Source organism: Crinia signifera, chromosome 11 (assembly GCF_055691185.1).
Source record: "Crinia signifera chromosome 11, ASM5569118v1, whole genome shotgun sequence".
NCBI lineage: Eukaryota > Metazoa > Chordata > Amphibia > Anura > Myobatrachidae > Crinia > Crinia signifera.
In genome coordinates, this window is record NC_139227.1 from 52,230,159 (window position 1) to 52,249,514 (window position 19,356).

Sequence of the window (19,356 nt, forward strand, 5' to 3'; positions counted from 1 at the left end):
TCACACCCGAGTCAGCCTTTATTATATTATCCTGTAAAGTGGTTTTGGACATTAATGGTTAGAATCATTGCTCTGCGAGCAATGGGGTAGGCATGTGTCTGTAAAATGTTGGTAACAGGTAAACATACTAACATCCAGGAACATATAAATGTCACGTTACACACAGACGTCTGATGCGAAGATAGAAGGAACAGACGGAAATAACACCAAAATGAATGATTGTTACCATGAACACTCAATGCCTGACAAGTCTCAGGTCCCAGGGACCAACGCACCTAAGAAACGGAATTCCTATTATAACGTCCAGTAGTCATTTCCTGCTCCGAGAATCAGCAGAAGGGCCCCAGTAATACAGCGGAGGGCATTACACTTCTGTCTCCATGTCGTATGCAGTCCACCCAGTACTGTCGACCGTGTAAATGGGTTCTGCCTGCTCATTATAGTGACAGTCCCATGCCGGTCACACCTTCTTAGGGACATTGGTGATGATTGGCTTGGGCCGTGTCTTAAAGATGATCTTCTTCTTAATCAGCGCAGTCACATTGTACTTGGTCTCGCCCACATCAGTTGGAGTCTCCTCCAAAGAGGTGCTCTGGCTCTTCACTAGGACAGCGAATGGCTTCTCCATCTTCACAACCTTCCCATACAGGATGTGATGGCCAATAAAAAGAATAGGGACTCCCTGGTGACAGAGAGGGGGAACATGAAAATCGTCGTCAGACATGTAATATACAATCAGTATGGAGTAGCTGCGTTACTGCGGATGTACATCGCGAGATGCTGGGAAATATACAGTAATTCATGGGCAGATTTATTAAGCTCGGTGAAGTGATAAACTGTCTGGTTTTTATCACCGGCCAATTAGCTCCTACCTGTCATTTTTCGAAACAAGCCTGTAACTCCACAGGTAGGAGCTGATTGGTCGGTGAAAAAAAAAAACAGTTTATCACTTCACCGAGCTTAATAAATCTACCCCTCAGCTCCAGATGAAGAGGTTGTGCTGAGAAACCCAAGTGTGACACCTTGTGGCGATACTAAGTATTGCAATCAAACTTCAGTATGCCTTCAGATTCTAAAGGTGCGTACCCACGGTAAGATATAGTGCAAAATCTAGCACAGTATCTAGCTAGTTTCGAATAGCATGCTAGATAGTGCACTATATCTTACCGTGTGTACGCACTATCCGACGTACGATGCGCGTTCCCGCTGGTCGTCTGGCAGGGAGCTGCTCGGGTGAACATGCAACTCAATTCTGTCTAGAAAGCATAAGATAGTATAGTGTAGTACAGCTGTGACGTCATATCGTATATGATATCTTATGCACATTGTATGTTATTTTAAGCACAAATCTTATGCTTTTGACCACTGGGACTTTCCTGGGAAATCTTATACAATTTCATACGGAACATAAATCGTACCGTGGGTACGCACCTTAAGTGTATGCAAGGAAATAACACTTCCCATTATATTTGTGGCGGTGAGCAATTATTCTATGATCCAGCAACTCCCAATCACTCAGGGTGCAGGATTGTTTAATATTAGCAGTTTTAAAGGAGCCCATACACACACCGAGCACGGCGGTGCGATCTGTGCTTTGAGGTGCGCGCTCCCACGGCATCTCATCACACAGTACAAAAAGTATGTGCTGCACATACTTTTTGTACTTGCTTTTCATCGCATCGCATTGCATCGCATGCTCAAGGCATGCGATGCGATGCTATTTTAGCCCAGAACGCACGCTGGGATCGGTGCGTGTATGGGCACCTTTATGATCAGAGAAAACCCCCTAAATATAGTCACTATGAATCGCATGGCAACTTACAGATCAAGGGTGAGATGTATCAAACGGAAAATGCGGTAAAACCCAGGTTTTATCGCATTTTCCAATGTATCAAAAATGATACCGCATTGAAGGGTATCGCCACCTTTGGGTGGCGATACCCTATAGAAGCCTATGGGCTTCTTTTCGCCGCCCGCCGATGCAAACCCGCCGCCTCGCCGACCCCCCCTCTGGCTTACCTTCCTGAAGGGTCCTCCTGGACCCTGGAAACTTAACCCCCTCCTCCCCCTAGTGAAGCAGCCGGACATCCTTCCGGCTGCAGGGGGAGGAGGAGGCGCCTGGGACAGCATGCTTAGCTGTCCCCGGCGTGAGGGGAGAGCCAGGCGGCAGGGGGGGCGCGAAGGGCAGCAATGTATTTTAATATATCTCGCCCCAAAGTTGGCCAATCGTGAAGCAATCAATTTAATCCAAATTGCCCCGATATTGATACAATTATCTTCCAGCCAAACTGATCACACTAACCATGGGTATGGGTCCTTAGGCCGACAGTGTCTACATACAAAGATCGACATGGCAAAAGGCCAACATGACACCATATAAGTGTACCACATCCACTCACGTGGCTCCCCATGCCTCCAGTGCAGTGCCTGGCTGCGTTCAGCACACTATTCTCCTTTTACACTCCCCTGAGATGGTGACATATGAACAATTTTTTTTTTTTTTTTTTTTAAAGAAAAACTTTATGTCAACCTTTCTCCATGTCGTCCTAATGAACAACCACTCTATCCATAGCCTAAAATCATTATATAGCTGTACAGTAGCTTCATGTGTACAGTCTGTGGGTGATAAGAAGACAGGACGTAAGATAATATAAGGTTGTAGATTGTGGTCCTACAGTGTGTACAGCAATTCTTATTCTGTGGCAGATGACACAATGTCATACGATAGCGGTGACATAACAGCTAAGGTGACAATGGGGAGGGGCTAATGATGGAATGTGGTCATTGCTGGTCCGACCATGGACACTGAATACTGACCACCTGGCCATATTCCGGTACACTCGGATGTCTTGCCACAGCCACAGAGGAGGACGGCTGCTCTTGGATCTGTGAATACGAGAGATATAGATTCAGGTCAGAGACCTGAGCATGAAGGCTTTCTGCTTAATCTGTGTGGGAGGTGAACATGGTGGACCCTCCACTGAGATCCTTGCTCTGCATTCTCTATGGTGATACGTAAATATGGACGTAAAGGGACATTTCTCAAGGCGGTTATAATCATGTAGTAATGGCATAGAACCACGTGTGGTCATTAAGCACAATCTTATTTCAGGTTTTTCCCTGAACAAATGGTATCCGGACTATTGTTAGACAGACCTTACATCGACAGCCATTACATCGACACCATTAGTTTGACAGCTCAATAGGTCGACATACCATTAGGTCGACATGTCATTAGGTCGACAGGTCGTTAGGTCGACAGCTCATTATGTCGACAGCTCATTAGGTTGACATGTTTTTAGGTCGACACTGCCATTAGATCGTCAGTGTCTATGTCGACAGTCAAAAGGTCGACATGGGTTTTTTCACTGTTTTTTGAGCCGACATGTGCCGACAGGCGGTATTTCATGCCCTACTATCCACTAGGGCGTGGTGGGAGAATAAAATAGTGTGCCGAGCGCAGCGAGGCACCGTGCCCGAAGCATTGCGAGCGAAGCGAGGGGCTGCGGTACACTTCAAACTGTGTCCATGTCGACTGTGTCGACATTTCGGCCAAAAAACAGTGAAAAAACCCATGTCGACCTTTTGACTGTCGACATAGACACTGTCGACCTAATGGCAGTGTCGACCTAAAAACGTGTCGACCTAATGAGCTGTCGACATAATGAGCTGTCGACCTAACGACCTAATGACATGTCGACCTAATGGTATGTCGACCTATTGAGCTGTCGAACTAATGGTGTCGATGTAATGGCTGTCGATGTAAGGTCTGTCTAATATCCGTCCCAGACCCGAACAAATGGAGACCAAACATTACATGGGCCTCACAAGCAGCCTGTGACCTCTACAGAACCATCCCATAACACAGTATTTCCATGCAGATCAGAGTTCTGCTTAAGAAGCCTCTAGAGATGCACAATGCAGTGTTCTTACACATGAGTCAGTTTGTGAACCGAGCTTTGGCATTACGGATCCCACTGTCAGTAACCCCCTTTATATACCTTTCAAACAGAAGTCTACAATCCGGGTATTTGTGTGTAAACGTGCATCAACCCGGGTCTGGCTTACATCTGAAAGGGTCGACCCGGGTCTGCAACTCTATTTGTTAGCAGGATTTTGCCCAGTACTTGCATCCCAGGTAGATGACCCAGCTTGGTCTGAAAAGTGCAACCTGGGTGTTTATGAAATGGGAAACACCTAAAAGTTAGAAGTTCTCAGCGATGAGATGATCTCCAAGCCCCTAATGGAGGAAGACCTAGGTCCGGTGTCGAGGGTGACAACCCAGGAATAACCTGAGTCATCACCAATGTGTGAATGGGGTAACCCTGGCATCAAGCCGTGGGGTGTCCTTGGTCCAAGCTGGGTTGAAGGCAGGTAATTATGTCTGAAAGGGGCTTAAGTAGTAGTCTTGTCACAGTAATAGCTTTTACTAAAGAAAATCAGTGACTAAGCTTGGTGTCCAGACGGAGGAACTCATCTGGGTTTGGGGCCAGGAAACCCACACGGGATTTGTGAATCAAACCTGGGGTAATTGTTAACACCCCTCCCTCCCTCCCTGGAAAACTCTCTCTGCATGTGTTACATCTGCGCCCTGCAGCGCAGCTTGGTTTTGTCTATCTGCAAAAACGGCAACCTTGCTAACAGATCCGAATTAGACTCTTTGCACAGACCTGGAATAGAAACAGCAAAGAGCCTGCCTTACACAGACCAACGTAAGCATCAACTGCAGTGTGTGTGGGAGCACAGGATGTAAGCAGTAACTGCAGTGTGTGTGTGGGAGCACAGGACGTAAGCAGTAACTGCAGTGTGTGTGTGTGTGTGTGTGAGCGCAGGAAGTAAACAGTAACTGCAGTGTGTTTGTGTGTGGGAGCACAGGACGTAAGCAGTAACTGCAGTGTGTGTGTGTTTGTGTGTGTGGGGGGGGGGTTTTGAACGTAAACAGTAACTGCGGTGTGTGTGGGAGCGCAGGACAGAAGCAGTCATGCAGTGTGTGTGTGTGGGAGCACAGGACGTAAGCAGTAACTGTAGTGTGTGAGCGCAGGACGTAAGCAGTAATGCAGTGTGTGTGTGTGTGGGAGCAAAGGATGTAAGCAGTAACTGCAGTGTGTGTGTGTGTGTGTGGGGGGGGGCGCAGGACATGAGCAATAACTGCAGTGTGTGTGGGAGCGCAGGATGTAAGCAATAACTGCACTGTGTGTGGGGAGCACAGGATGTAAGCAGTAACTGCAGTGTGTGTGTGGGGGGGGGTTTGAACGTAAACAGTAACTGCGGTGTGTGTGGGAGCGCAGGACAGAAGCAGTCATGCAGTGTGTGTGTGTGGGAGCACAGGACGTAAGCAGTAACTGTAGTGTGTGAGCGCAGGACGTAAGCAGTAATGCAGTGTGTGTGTGGGAGCAAAGGATGTAAGCAGTAACTGCAGTGTGTGTGTGTGTGTGGGGGGGCGGCGCAGGACATGAGCAATAACTGCAGTGTGTGTGTGGGAGCGCAGGATGTAAGCAATAACTGCACTGTGTGTGGGGAGCACAGGATGTAAGCAGTAACTGCAGTGTCTGTGTGTGTGTGTGGGGGGGGGGGGGGTGGAGTGCAGGACATGAGCAGTAACTGCAGTGTGTGTGTGTGTGTGTGGGAGCGCAGGATGTAAGTCAGTGGTCAGGGAACTCGGTCCTCAAGTTTTGCTGGTACTCAGCAGGTGCACAGGTGTACTAATTACTCAGATACATTTTATAAGGTCCGCAGGTGGAGTTAATTATTTCACTTGTGATTCTGTGAGGAGACCTGCAAAACATGCACTGTGTGGGGTAATGAGGACCGAGTTCCCTGACCACTGATGTAAGTAATAACGGCAGTGTGTATGTGTGTGGGAGCGCAGGGCGTAATAAGTAATACATTGTGTGTGTGTGGGAGCGCAAGACATAAGCAGTAATGCAGAGTGTGTGTGGGAGCGCAGGATGTAAGCAGTAACTGTAGTGTGTGTGTGTATGCGAGTGCAGGATGTAAGCAGTAACTGCAGTGTTTGTGAGCGCAGGACGTAAGCAGAAACTGCAGTGTGTGTGTGTGTTTGTGTGGGAGCACAGGATGTAAGCAGTAACTGCAGTGTGTGTGTGTGTGTGTGTGTGTGGGGGGGAGCGCAGGACGTAAGCAGTAACTGCAGTGTGTGTGTGTGAGTGCAGGACGTAAGCAGTAACTGCAGTGTGTGTGAGCGCAGGACGTAAGCAGTAACTGCAGTGTGTGCGCGCATGCAGGACGTAAGCAGTAATGCAGTGTGTGCGGAGTGCAGGACATAAGCAGTAATGCAGTGTGTGTTTGTGGGAGCACAGGATGTAAGCAATATATGCAGTGTGTGTGTGTAAGATCGCAGGGCGTAAGCAGTAATGCAGAGAGTGTGTGTGTGTGTGGGAGTGCAGGATATAATCAATAACTGCAGTGTGCATGTATGTGGGAGCGCAGGGCATAAGCAGTAATGCAGTGTGTGTGTGTATATATGTATGTATGTGGGAGAGCAGGACGTAAGCAGTAACTGCAGTGTGTGTGTGAGTGCAGGACGTAAGCAGTAACTGCAGTGTGTGTGTCTGGGAGCGAGGGACATAAGCAGTAATGCAGTGTGTGTGTGTGTGTGTATGTATGTGGGAGAGCAGGATGTAAGCAGTAACTGCAGTGTGTGTGTGAGTGCAGGACGTAAGCAGTAACTGCAGTGTGTGTGTCTGGGAGCGAGGGACATAAGCAGTAATGCAGTGTGTGTATGTATGTGGGAGAGCAGGACGTAAGCAGTAACTGCAGTGTGTGAGTGAGTGCAGGAAGTAAGCAGTAACTGAAGTGCGTGTGTCTGGGAGCGAGGGACATAAGCAGTAATGCAGTGTGTGTGTGTGTGTGTGTGTGTGAGAGCAGGACATAAGCAGTAATGCAGTGTGTGTGAGCGCAGGATGTAAGCAGTAATGCAGTGTGTGTGTGTGACAGGAAAACCCACCTCTTTCGTGTACTGCAGATCTCCCATCAGCTTCCCAGCTAATCCGTCCTGCTTTCGGGCCTCTATCTCCCCCTGTAGCTCCATAAGCAGCCATTCATCTGGCTGACCCTGGGCATCCCTGCAAGATAGTGATAAGCATGGCATGGGAACAAGCAATTCATCACTTGGAGATCTCCAGATAATCATTTAATACTGAGATATATATGGGATGCGGTCAAAATCCCGATGGGTAAAGTACAGACAACCATTGACCGACGGTCAAAATACTGACATGGTCAAAATACCGACATTTAAAATCCCGACAAGGTCAAAATAGTAGAAAAAGTCAACTTGACTTTTGGTCGACAGGTCGCGAGGTCGACTTGGGTTTTTTCACTGTTCCCCAGTTTGACAGCGCGGTCTGTCTGTGGGATAACTGCTGATGTTATGGTTGGAGTTAAGTGACCCAGCTTAAGCTTATATTGTAGGACTAGGTGTTTCATCGCGCCCTACGGGCGCTCTTCACACCGTCATTAGGGGCTACGCCTCATTAAAATATATATATATTTTAATGTGAATTATGTTTGTTATTTGTGGATGAATGTGTTTAATTTTGGGTGGGGCGGATGGTGTTGGCGGGAAGGGGTGTGTTGGGTTCGGGATTTTGGTGGTGTGTCTGTGCGGTGATGTGGGAAGTGTGTCAGTGAGTAAAGAGTACACCTGTGTGTCTGCGCTGTGACCTGGGAAGTGTGTCAGTGAGTAATGAGTACACCTGTGTGTCTGCGCTGTGACCTGGGAAGTGTGTCAGTGAGTAATGAGTACACCTGTGTGTCTGCGCTGTGACCTGGGAAGTGTGTCAGTGAGTAATGAGTACACCTGTGTGTCTGCGCGGTGACCTGGGAAGTATGTAAGTGAGTAAATGAGTATACCTGTGTGTCTGCGCGGTGACCTGTGAAGTATGTTAGTGAGTAATGAGTACACCTGTGTGTCTGCGCTGTGACCTGGGTAGCATATTAGTGAGTAATGAGTACACCTGTGTGTCTGCGCAGTGACCTGGGAAGTGTGTCAGTGAGTAATGAGTACACCTGTGTGTTTGCCCGGTGACCTGGGAAAAGTGTCAGTGAGTAATGAGTACACCTGTGTGTTTGCCTGGTGACCTGGGAAGTGTGTCAGTGAGTAATAAGTACACCTGTGTGTCTGCCCGGTGACCTGACCTTGCTGCTGTGTGCAGGCGGGGTGTGTGTGTGTGTGCCAGGGGTGGGTGTGCAGGACGGTGGGGTGTGCAGGCCGGGGGGGGGGGGGGGGGGAGAGCGGGTTGCTGCTGCCTTGTGCACCCCCACCCTAAGTTATTATAGACAACCTCCTCCTCTCCCCCTCCTTCCCCAGACTTGCTGGCATCCCCCTCCCACATGTGACATACCTGTGGCATCTGACACTCACAGGGCAGTCCTGCTTCACCCGGCCAGCGGCAGATTGGAAATGCCGGAGAGGAGCTACAGCCAGCCCAGGGCTTTACTATAAAGGAGGAGGCAGCTCTGCCGAGTCACAGCTGCATCATGCTTCTCTCCTCTCAGGCTGTGACCATGTGACTCTGTCTGCGACTCCAGGTCAGCCTGAGAGGAGGCAGAGCTGCTCCCCATGGCTGCCAGAGGCTGCTATGTCAGCACCACAGATCTGCAGCTGCGCAGACTTAATGTATTCACTGCACTCCCTTCCGCCCCCATCGACACTGGCTGAGCTACATGTGTCTGTGAGTATTATAGTTGTGTGGTATTGCGGGGGGTGTAGTGCAGGCAGGCAGGGGCCAATATGTGTGTATTATCTCTTATATATTAGGCTACATGTGTGTGTGTATTATGTGTGGTGTGTGTGTATAAGGCTGGGTGGGGGGTGGAGTTTCATGTGTGACCCTGTCCAGCGTTATACACACACTCTCAGGATGATTGACACATGTAGCCAAATATATAAGAGATGTGAATCATCACTACTCTCAACATTGTGAATATGTTCTTTTAATTACTAATTCGATGCCAATTAATTTGGGTCTCCAATGAGCAGGTTTTTGAGCTGCACATGGAGACGGGTGTGAATCATATTGTCGACCCGACTTAGGTCGACAGTCATTAGGTCGACACCGTTGGGTCAACAGGTTCTAGGTCTACATGGGTGAAGGTCAACAGGTGTCAAGGTTGAAATGGGTTTAGGTCAACAAATGTTTTTTTTCACAGTTTTTTTATACCCGAATGTCGACACCGTCGACCTGGACACAGTTGGAAGTCAACCGCAGCCGCTCGCAATGCTTCGGGCACCATTTTATTCTCCCATCACACCCTAGTGGATGGTAGGGCATAAAATGCCGCCTGTTGGCACATGTCGGCTCAAAAAAACAGTGAAAAAACACATGTCGACCGCCTAACCCAGGTCGACCTAGAACCCTGTGGACCTTGTTGCCTGTCGACCCAGCGGTGTCGACCTAATGACTGTCGACCTCAGTCAGGTCGACAATATGACCGTATCCCTGACCTCAGTCAGGTCGACAATATGACCGTATCCCTAGAGACGCCGAGGAAGAAACATCTCTGCTCTAGATGCGCAGAGATGTTTCTTTCTCGGAGTCTGTATTCAGAATGATTTCTGGCCAATCAGGAGGCGACTTTCTCGGCTCCTGATTGGCCAGAAATCATTCTGACTAGAGACGCCGAGGAAGAAACATCTCTGCGCCTGTGAAAGTCCTGTGAGCCGGGTACCAGATGGGAGCAGCGCTTCTGCCGGAGAGGATGCCGAGGTCGTCGCCGGGGACCAGGTGAGTAGGAATTCCTTCCTTAGGTACCCCTGGGGACTACCTCGGATCCTGGACCCCGGATTCTTCAGCCCAGGAGCCCCGGGACCAGCCCCGGAACCGGACTCTTCTGCCCTGGAGCCCCGGAGCCCGGACCCAGGGACCGACCTACGGGCTCAAGGTAGGTAAGTATCAGTGTGTGTGTGTTATGTGTGTATTAAACTTTTATTTTTCAGGGTGTCAGTGTGTTTTCTTTAACTATTTTTTGTACCGTAGAACTACAAGTGCCAGCGGGCCCTTTAATGCCCCGCATGCTGGGACTTGTGGTTCTCCAAGTCCCAGCATGCGGGGTAGGCTTGCTGGGACTCATAGTTTGGCAGTAGAAAACAATAGTTTTTCTTCTTTTTTTTACACAATCCATCAGCCCGATGCCCACCGCCCAGGGGCATCGGGGACAGCCCCGGACTATCAGCATGGGCTGGTAAGTCCTGGAGGGGGGGGACCCCTTCATTGGGGGGGTCCCCACTTCCCCAGGACCCCTGCATGCCATATTACTGGCTGTTTGAAAAATGATAGACAGTAGCTGATTGGCTGGCCCGTTTTCACTCTTTATCACCCTTCAGTTTATATCTGGCTTAATTATGTGGCCCGCTGTCTTTATTAGTTTAAATGCATAGACAGTATACTGTACTAAACTATCCCTTTAAACTGGGACACTTTTGAATCACCATACCTCCCATCATGACCCTCTCCAGGAGGGACACAATGCTCTGTTTCTGGACTTCCCTCTTAAGCGACCATATTGCCAGCTATTGGATAAATCGCCGGGTGCGCGCTCCCGTTTTCAGACCTCTTCTCCCGGCAGTGTGTCATTTTCATCAGCGACCATCTCTGGCCGCAGATGAAAACTAAACACAGAGCAATATATTGCCCCGTGTGTACGTGTGTTAATGTATGATTGCCATCACTTAATTGATAAGAAAGGTCTTTCAACACAGGTGATAGCAATCATAAATTAAGGGAGAAGTCCAGATACAGAGCATTGTGTCCCTCCAGGTGGAATGTAGGCTTGTAGTCAGCCACAGAACCTGTGTGATTTATAAATGTTCTGGTTTAAAGTAGAGATGTGCGGGCTCTGATTCCCCAGATCCAAGCCTGCCTGAACGTCGGGGATCCGAGTGGTGTTCAGGACTTCCAGCCTGACTCGGATCCGGGCATGCCGGCAAAACATCTTGCAAGATCTGGATCTCTATATAAGTCCCGGCTCCGGCGCCATTTGAAAGTCAGACAGCATGGATGTGTCCAGAGGCAGTGGAGGCATAAAACAGGGGAGGCAGAGGCATGAGGCAGTGGAGGCATAAAGCAGGGGAGGCATGAGGCAGTGGAGGCATGAGGCAGCGGAGGCATAAAACAGGGGAGGCATGAGGCAGCGGAGGCATAAAACAGGGGAGGCAGAGGCAGTGGAGGCATAAAGCAGGGGAGGCATGAGGCACTGTTCCGGGGTCAGTCCAGGGGTGCCTGCTTGTGTGCCGTATCAGTCCAGGGGTGCTCGCATGTGTACTGTATCAGTCCAGAGGTGCCCGCATGTGTGCCATATAATTCCAGGGGTGCCCCCATGTGTTCTGTATCAGACCATGGGTGCCCACATGTGTACTGTATCAGTCCAGGGGTGCCCGCATGTGTGCCGTATAATTCCAGGGGTGCCCCCATGTGTCCTGTATCAGTCCAGGGGTGCCCCCATGTGTCTCGTATCAGTCCAGGGGTGCCCGCATGTGTGCCATATAATTCCAGGGGTGCCCCCATGTGTCCCATATCAGTCCATGGGTGCCCACATGTGTACTGTATTAGTCCAGGGGTGCCCGCATGTGTGCTGTATCTGTCCAGGGATGCCCGTATGTGTGCCGTATCTGTCCAGGGGTGCCCCATGTGTCCTGTATCAGTCCAAGGGTGCCCCATGTGTCCTGTATCAGTCCAAGGGTGCCCCATGTGTCCTGTATCAGTCCAAGGGTGCCCGATTGTGTGTTGTATAATTCCATGGGTGCCTCCATGTGTCCTGTATCGTACCAGGGGAGCTGCTTTTTTCTTTACTGCAAGTGCTGTTAAGTGTGCTGTATCAGTCCAGGAGTGAGCCAAGTGTGCTGTATAATTCATGGGGTGTTGCTAAGTCTGCCGTATAATTCCAGGTGTGCTGCTCTTTTTTTAAATGAAAAGAATACTTTTTTTTTTTTTACTGCAGAGGAATGTCGCCATGTCTGCCGTACAATTCCATGTCTGCTGCCATGTGTGCCGTATCAGTCCAGGGGTGCCACCATCTGTGCCGTTATATTCCATGTGTGCTGTATCAGGTCAGGTGTGCCCGCATGTGTGACGCATAATTCCTGGGGTGAGCCAAGTGTGTCATATAATTCATGAGGAACAGAAGAAAGAGTATGTCACTGTGTGATGCACCTGGAGATCAAGTTTATTAAAATGTAACTTTAATTGTTATTACTAAAAAATAGCGAAGTATAGACACACAATAAACAAATTGACACACATGTGGTTTAAAAAGGATAATATACCCCAACTTAGTGTGAGCCCAATGTTTCTCCCCACCGATGGATATTTAAAAAATCAGGGTCAGAGTCCACTTAATTAATTAATGTGCCTGGTGGCTATATTAGACTGAAGGAGCCCATACACGCTGCGATGCGGGCTGTCCCGATGTGTGCTTTGAGGTGCGCGCTCCCGCGGCACCTCATCGCACAGTACAAAAAGTATGTGCTTGCACGTAGTTTTTGTACTTCGTTTTCATCGCATCACAGCACGGAACGCACCACCGTATCGGGATGTGTATGGGCGGCATTACTGTTAGTTTCCAATATGCTGCAGGTGCACTACACTTTGCACTGCTGTGATTAAATAATCATTCAGCTGCCCTGCAAGAATTCAGAGTGGGGTGCAATACATGTGTACACATTATTGGAGAGACTGAGTATTTGTATCCAATCTGGTGCAATTGCATTCAATCTCACAGTGAAGCAGTTAAATTAACCATAACTGCCCCATATGAATTTATAAATCAGGTACCATGGAAGTGACTCAATAATGTGACCCACATGAGACACAGCGGTGGGTCCCGGGTTCGTCGCAGCCTCACTGGTGTCCCTCAGTGCGGACGGTGTCTGATGTGATCTGCCACCTCACAATCAGAACGCTGTACCGCAACAGAGCCTGGACACGGAGCTGCGGCTGTTACCTGCTGACTCAGGAGGTTCCAGGCGCGTGTTGGTGACGCCGGTTCCTGACCTGACGGACGAGCTGGAGACCAGCGGTGTTGACGTCACACACCGCGGCTCTAACTCATCGAGCTCAGTGGAGACTGACGCTCGCTTGGTGCAGCTAATTGGAAAAAAATCACACAATATTTAACATTGGTATGTGGGGAGAGGGAAATGGGAGTCCCAACTAAGGCTGACTGGTCAGCATACACTTCGCTAAGGGAGCTTCATCAGCATCATGGGTTGCTGCAAAGTCTGCTGTATAATTCATGGGGTGCTGCTAAGTGTGCCGTATCAGTCCAGGGTTGATGCTAAGTGTGCCGTATCAGTCCAGGGGTGATGCTAAGTGTGCCGTATCAGTCCAGGAGTGATGCTAAGTGTGTCGTATCAGTCCAGGGGTGATGCTAAGTGTGCCGTATCAGTCCAGGGGTGATGCTAAGTGTGCCATATCAGTCCAGGGGTGATGCTAAGTGTGCCATATCAGTCCAGGGGTGATGCTAAGTGTGCCGTATCAGTCCAGGAGTGATGCTAAGTGTGTCGTATCAGTCCAGGGGTGATGCTAAGTGTGCCGTATCAGTCCAGGGGTGATGCTAAGTGTGCCATATCAGTCCAGGGGTGATGCTAAGTGTGCCATATCAGTCCAGGGGTGAGCCAAGTCTGCCGTATAATTCATGGGATGCTGCCAAGTGTGCTGTATCAGTCCAGGGGTGATGCTAAGTGTGTCATATCAGTCCAGGGGTGCTATTAAGTGTGCCGTATCAGTCCAGTGTTTGTGCCGTCCACTTGTGTCGCTTATCATAGTCATCCAGCTACTTCGGTGCAAATTTTTGCCCTAAAAATAATATTGTGAGGTGTTCAGAATAGAATGGAAATGAGTGGAGATGAATGCTACGGAGGTTAATAATAGCAAAAAAAAAAAAACTAAATTCTGTGATTTTAGCATTTTTTATGCTTTTAAAAAAAAAAATCAGAACCCAAATCCCAAAACCTTGAGGGGGTGTTTTGGCAAAACCCATTAAAACCCAAAACCTGAAGGTAATCAGAACCCAAAATGAGAAAAGTGGCTGGTGCACATCCCTAGTTTAAAGGGAGAGTAATGTAGATTCATTATAAATAATGTTTAACAAAATAAAACCTGGCAATATTGTTTACAATATTGCTCAGAAAGGGCTTTCTAGAGCGATATTGTTGACAATATTGCCTAGTGCTCACTGTTAACGATGTCATCCCACCATCTGTGCCACTCGGTCTGTCGTCCAACTGTAGCACTCTCATTCCCCATCTGTTGCACTCTGTCTACCCCCAACTGCATTACTCTTTTTGTAGTTTGAGTGGAAGAGTTACAAAAGGTTTCTGAAATGCCAGATCATGTGTAATGGCATGTACACACTTGTACAATGTGCATGAGATTTTGACTATATAGTCAAAATCTCATCTGGATCGCATGCAGATCACACAGGTTTTAACCCTTACGATCCCGATGCGCGCTGCCGTATCACAGCCAGAAAGTCTTGGCTGCATAGACTATATAGTGCAGATCTGCACTATATAGTCTAAATTGTAATATAGTCTAAATTGTACAAGTGTGTACACACCATAAGAAGCCTTAATGGGACATGTGAAACCGTAAGGTTTTTTTTGTCTATGGAATATATATATAGAGATCTATCTATCTAGTGTTCACAATTTATAGAAGAAGAGAAGAGGCTGTCATGAGTGTGGTGCACTCGGGAGAAAGAAAATTATCATAAAAATAACTTTTAATATTTAATTTTAAAATGGCGACATATTAAAACACAACATACATGGGTAGAAATTGGGATAAGAATAAAAAGGAAAAATAAAGAAAGATTTTTCCTGCTTAGTGAACCCCGCTATCCCTTGATTCACTCTTTGAAGTGTACCGTTTGGACTGGTGCACAACGTGTGTCCTTTATTGTACTCACTATGGAGTTGACACGTGTGTGCGCTATCCTTATTGGTTGGTGTGGGTCCCCTTGAATTTTAGATCTGGTCTTATCAAGTGGATTGTGTGCAATATCTCCTGGTGTGTACTAGGTGCTATTGTAATAAAATAGGTTATCATATAATTCTGGTGCTGACAAATATTTGCTCTCAAATTGCAGGGAGGTTTCAATGTTAAATAACAGTTGTCATACAAGAGACGTATAAGTTTATAGGTCAAAATTCTCAGTTATTACGAGTATCCCTACAATGTGGGTTTCTCCAAAAACTGTCTATCTTGACCTCATGCGTCCTTTTGGTGACAGAAGCCGCTATCCCTACAAGCCTGTGGGGAAGCGTGGTATACGTAGTCCTCTAGTATGCATTCAGTGTTTTTCACAATAGTTGATTCTCACACGATAGGTATGATAGATTGCCTTTTCTGTTTAATAATTACTCTTTCACTTTAGAGGCGCATGGGTTTTATAAGTCAGAATTCTTCAGTTTATTGGGGGTATTCCCTCTGGTAGGGCTCCTCAAAAATTATCTGTTTGACTTAATGCGTCTTTGGCTGAGATCGCCTGGTGTGTACACATGTATAGAAATAGGCAAAATAGGTTGATCATTCGTGAGTAGCAATAAACCTTGCTGTCCCCACAAGCCTGTGGGGAAGCGTTTGTTCAGAGGTGGATTGAATATAAGCAACAATCTAATAACACATATTTGCACACAAATTTTAGAGCTGGGTTTAGTCAGTGCAATTACCCGCTGTTCAAGGTTTGTGAATGTGTAGCACCGTTTATTGGGTGCTTTCTAGGCTAGGATTGCCTGGTGTGTGTCTGTTTATAATCGTGCGGATAACTGTAGTATCTTAGTTGATACAGTGAGTTTATTTACCACATAATGATACATTCAGTTAATTGTTGCAAAGAGAAACTTCTCCACATCTTATCAGCAGACTAAATACGTGGTAGATAATGTTGCTTATACTGAATGCAGTGAGAACTGTTATATCTTGTGTCAAGAGAGTAATTGTCCCTGTTGTACTTAGGGCTAGGTCGCTCAGTGTGTATTCATTTTTAATCTTTACAGATCAATTTAATAAATAAATTTTATTTTTTATTTATTTATATATAGCGATTTGCCACTTTAATCAGCGGCAGATATTGTCAGCAGTGGATTTTTCAGATAGAATTTATGTGAGTTTGATTCTCACACATGCACCAGAAGTAGCGTTATAGCTTAATCAATGTAACGTACAAGTTAATACTAAGATCTGCACAGGTAGAATACTGTGGCTTAGAATATACACGCCGGAGTTGAGGGGAAAATACACCGCAGTGAAGCCGTCACTCTGCGACTCTCCCTGCTGGTGTTAACCCCGCTCCGTGTGCCTGCTTATGGAGTGAGACAGAGAGACCAGCGCTGATTTCCAAGTAACAGCAGGGTTGCTGGCTGCTATGCAGCAGGAAGTGAGGAGAACGTGGTCAGGGTCTGACCGCACGGCTCCCGTTCAGTGCTGTCTCAGATACTGTCAGCCAGGTACGCACACATTACACATCAGAAATTATACATTTCAAGGGGATGGGATAGGGGGGATTTAACACACTAAGTGTGTAGGTCAACGCGCGTATCGCCGTCTAGCTTCATCAGGACCACCAGGTGTGAGTCCGGAAGCCCTTTAAATACCTGCCTCCTCATGAATATTCATGAGTTCAGGTGTGGGAGTGTCTCTGTGGAAATTGCATGGGAGAGACATTTGTTATATTTTGTTACATGTCATTGGTCTGTCATTTATGTGGAATTCTCCCTATGCAGTATAGGGAACGTTAAAAAATATGACACTAGGTTGTTTAAACATAACCATTCTGTTTTAGTGTATGAGTTTGGAGAGGAAAATATCGTACATTTTTGTTTTTATTTTAATATTTATTATGGTGTTTATATATTTCATGGTAATGCCTTTCTTGAAATCTTTGGAATACACATGCTATCCAATTATCGATCTTTTTGGAGTTCTCATACTTATAGTTCTCATAAAGAATGGCATGTCCTTTATAAAGCGATTCCTCATATTGGGAATGATATATTTTATTTTCTTTGAGAGTCCGGGATTTCATGTGAGTCGTGTTGCTGGGTGATGTGGTAAAAAATAAAAATATATAATAAAATATAAAATGAATAATAATTAGTAAAGTGAAATAAAAACAAATTCTTTTACAAGATGACTTTGAATTCAAGTCAACGTGTGATGAATGTGTGGAACGAGATAAGTATAGAAAATAGTTGATCGATTGATCGATTAATAATAATAATTGTGAATGAAATATCGCATAAATTCTTATCAATTTCAATTTTTAAATTGATATATGGTGAGGATGTGAAATAAATGTGAATAACCGTCAAACAAAAAACGTGAAAAACATGAACTAAGTGAAAAAAAGGGGGGGGGGGGGAAATAAGGAGGTGTAGGGAATAGATGATATTGATGTTTGAGATACTCGTGTCAAGATCACTTATGCGTGAGAGAGGGGGGGGTTGGTTAGGACTTGATTTCCCGATAAACTCATGATTTTATACGAGTTTTTTATATCATTTGAAAGTTGGATACATGTGTTACACATATTGGTTATATTAATTTTCCGATAGTTTTTATAGGCATATGAGGGGTAAAAAAGGGGGAGTTTTGAGGGAGGGGGAAAGAGTTGACACAATGCATAAGATTTTCTTGTACGCATTGTCGTCACTTTGTGTGGCCGATGATATCTGCGTCTCATAGGAATACTGAATAGTTATTTTCTTCGTTCAGGCCGTTTGGAGACATAGTATTCATCAGGAATATGAGTCGCGTCTCCTGTTTAAGGAGTTCTTTATCCCAGTCTCCCCTTCTTATCCCCATTTCCACTCGGATCATACCATACACTTTCAGACCTTTGGTATTGCCTTGGTGGCATCTAGCGAAATGTTTCGCTACAGGCGTTAGAGTTTTAAAGTTCGCTTGGTCTCTTGCAGCATTTTTAATGCTGAGGAGGTGCTCAGATATCCGGATTTTTAGGGGTCTTCTTGTTTTTCCAATATAATGCTTTTTGCAGGGGCATTCGATGTTATAGATCACCCCTGCTGTGTCGCATGTTATATATTTTTGGATTTTCCACTTCTTGTTATATCTGTCAGTGTATGTTTCTTGTGGATTCATGTAGGTACAGATTTTACACGTTCCACATTTGAAGGAGCCCTGCTTCTTGATGGTTATTTTGGTTTCCTTCTCGAGATGACTGTGGACTAGGAGGTCTCTGAGGTTGGCACTTCGCCTCCAACTTATATCCACCTTATTTCCAAGGATTTCCTCTAAGTCCTTGTCTGTTTTAAGGACATTGATGTGTTTGTCCAGGACTCTCTGAATCTCCTGCCACTCCTGGCAAAACGTGCCTATAAACCTGATTTTTTCTTGTTTATCTGTTGGTTTAACTTTTGGTACAAGGAGTTTCTCTCTGTCGTATGTATCCACCTCTTTCCTGGCTTTCCTTGTAGCTCTTTTGCTGTAACCTCTGTTTTTCAACCTTTGGTCTAACTCATCTGCCCTCTCCTTATAGATTGTGGGTTTGGAGCAATTTCGCTTTGTTCTTAGAAATTCACCTTTTGGAAGGCCCTTAATCACTGGAGGAAAGTGTGAACTCTCACAGTGAAGTAGTGAATTAGTCGCTGTGTTCTTGCGAAAGATGTCTGTGGCGATTGTTCCGTTGGGTTCCACAAAAATCCGGAGGTCTAAGTATTCCACTTGTTGTTGACTCATATGGAAGGTTAGCTTCAGGTTGAGATCGTTCAGGTTCAGTATATTGATGAATTTAATAAATAAATCCATGTCACCTTCCCACACTATGAGCAGGTCGTCGATGTATCGCAGCCACATAAGAATGTGTAGTGTGTACACTTCATTTTCTTCTATGAAGACCCGCTCCCGTTCCCACCACCCCAGGTACAGGTTCGCATACGTGGGGGCACAAGTGCTCCCCATCGCAGTCCCCCGTACCTGGAGGTAGAAACGGTCCTCACATACAAAAAAGTTTTTTGATAGAACAAAATGTAACAACTTGATGATAAAGTCGTTCAGTGGGGTATGGCGGTCCATGCTTAAGAAGTACTTGGTTGCTTGAATCCCAAAGTCATGTATGATGCTCGTATACAAGCTTTCGACATCGCATGTTATCAGCCATGAGTTCTCATTTAGCGTGATGTCTTGTAATTTATTCAGGACATCCATCGTGTCTCGGACATAGGAGGGTAAGGTGGTAACGAAGCGTCTTAGATGGTGATCGACGAATTGACTTGCTTTTTCAGTAAGTCCCCCTATGCCGGACACGATGGGTCGTCCTGGGGGATTCTCCTCATTCTTGTGAACTTTGGGCAACAAGTACAGAGTGGGTATCTTC

At 46.5% G+C, this 19,356-nt stretch overlaps 1 protein-coding gene across 2 annotated transcripts in view; it reads right to left on the minus strand.

Annotated features, from left to right (window-relative positions):
* Positions 1 to 19,356, minus strand: part of CHTF8 (chromosome transmission fidelity factor 8) — a 26,227-nt gene continuing 6,871 nt past the window's right edge. Inside the window, exons 2-3 of one of the 2 annotated variants that reach the window (XM_083164995.1) lie at positions 6,965 to 7,082; positions 1 to 682 (exon numbers count right to left, since the gene is read on the minus strand). In XM_083164995.1, coding sequence (XP_083021121.1) covers positions 461 to 682; positions 6,965 to 7,082 — 340 coding nt within the window. In that variant the 3' untranslated portion in view covers positions 1 to 460. Of the gene's footprint in view, positions 683 to 6,964; positions 7,109 to 19,356 lie in introns of those variants that run through there. The other variant, XM_083164994.1, reaches the window with a different exon arrangement.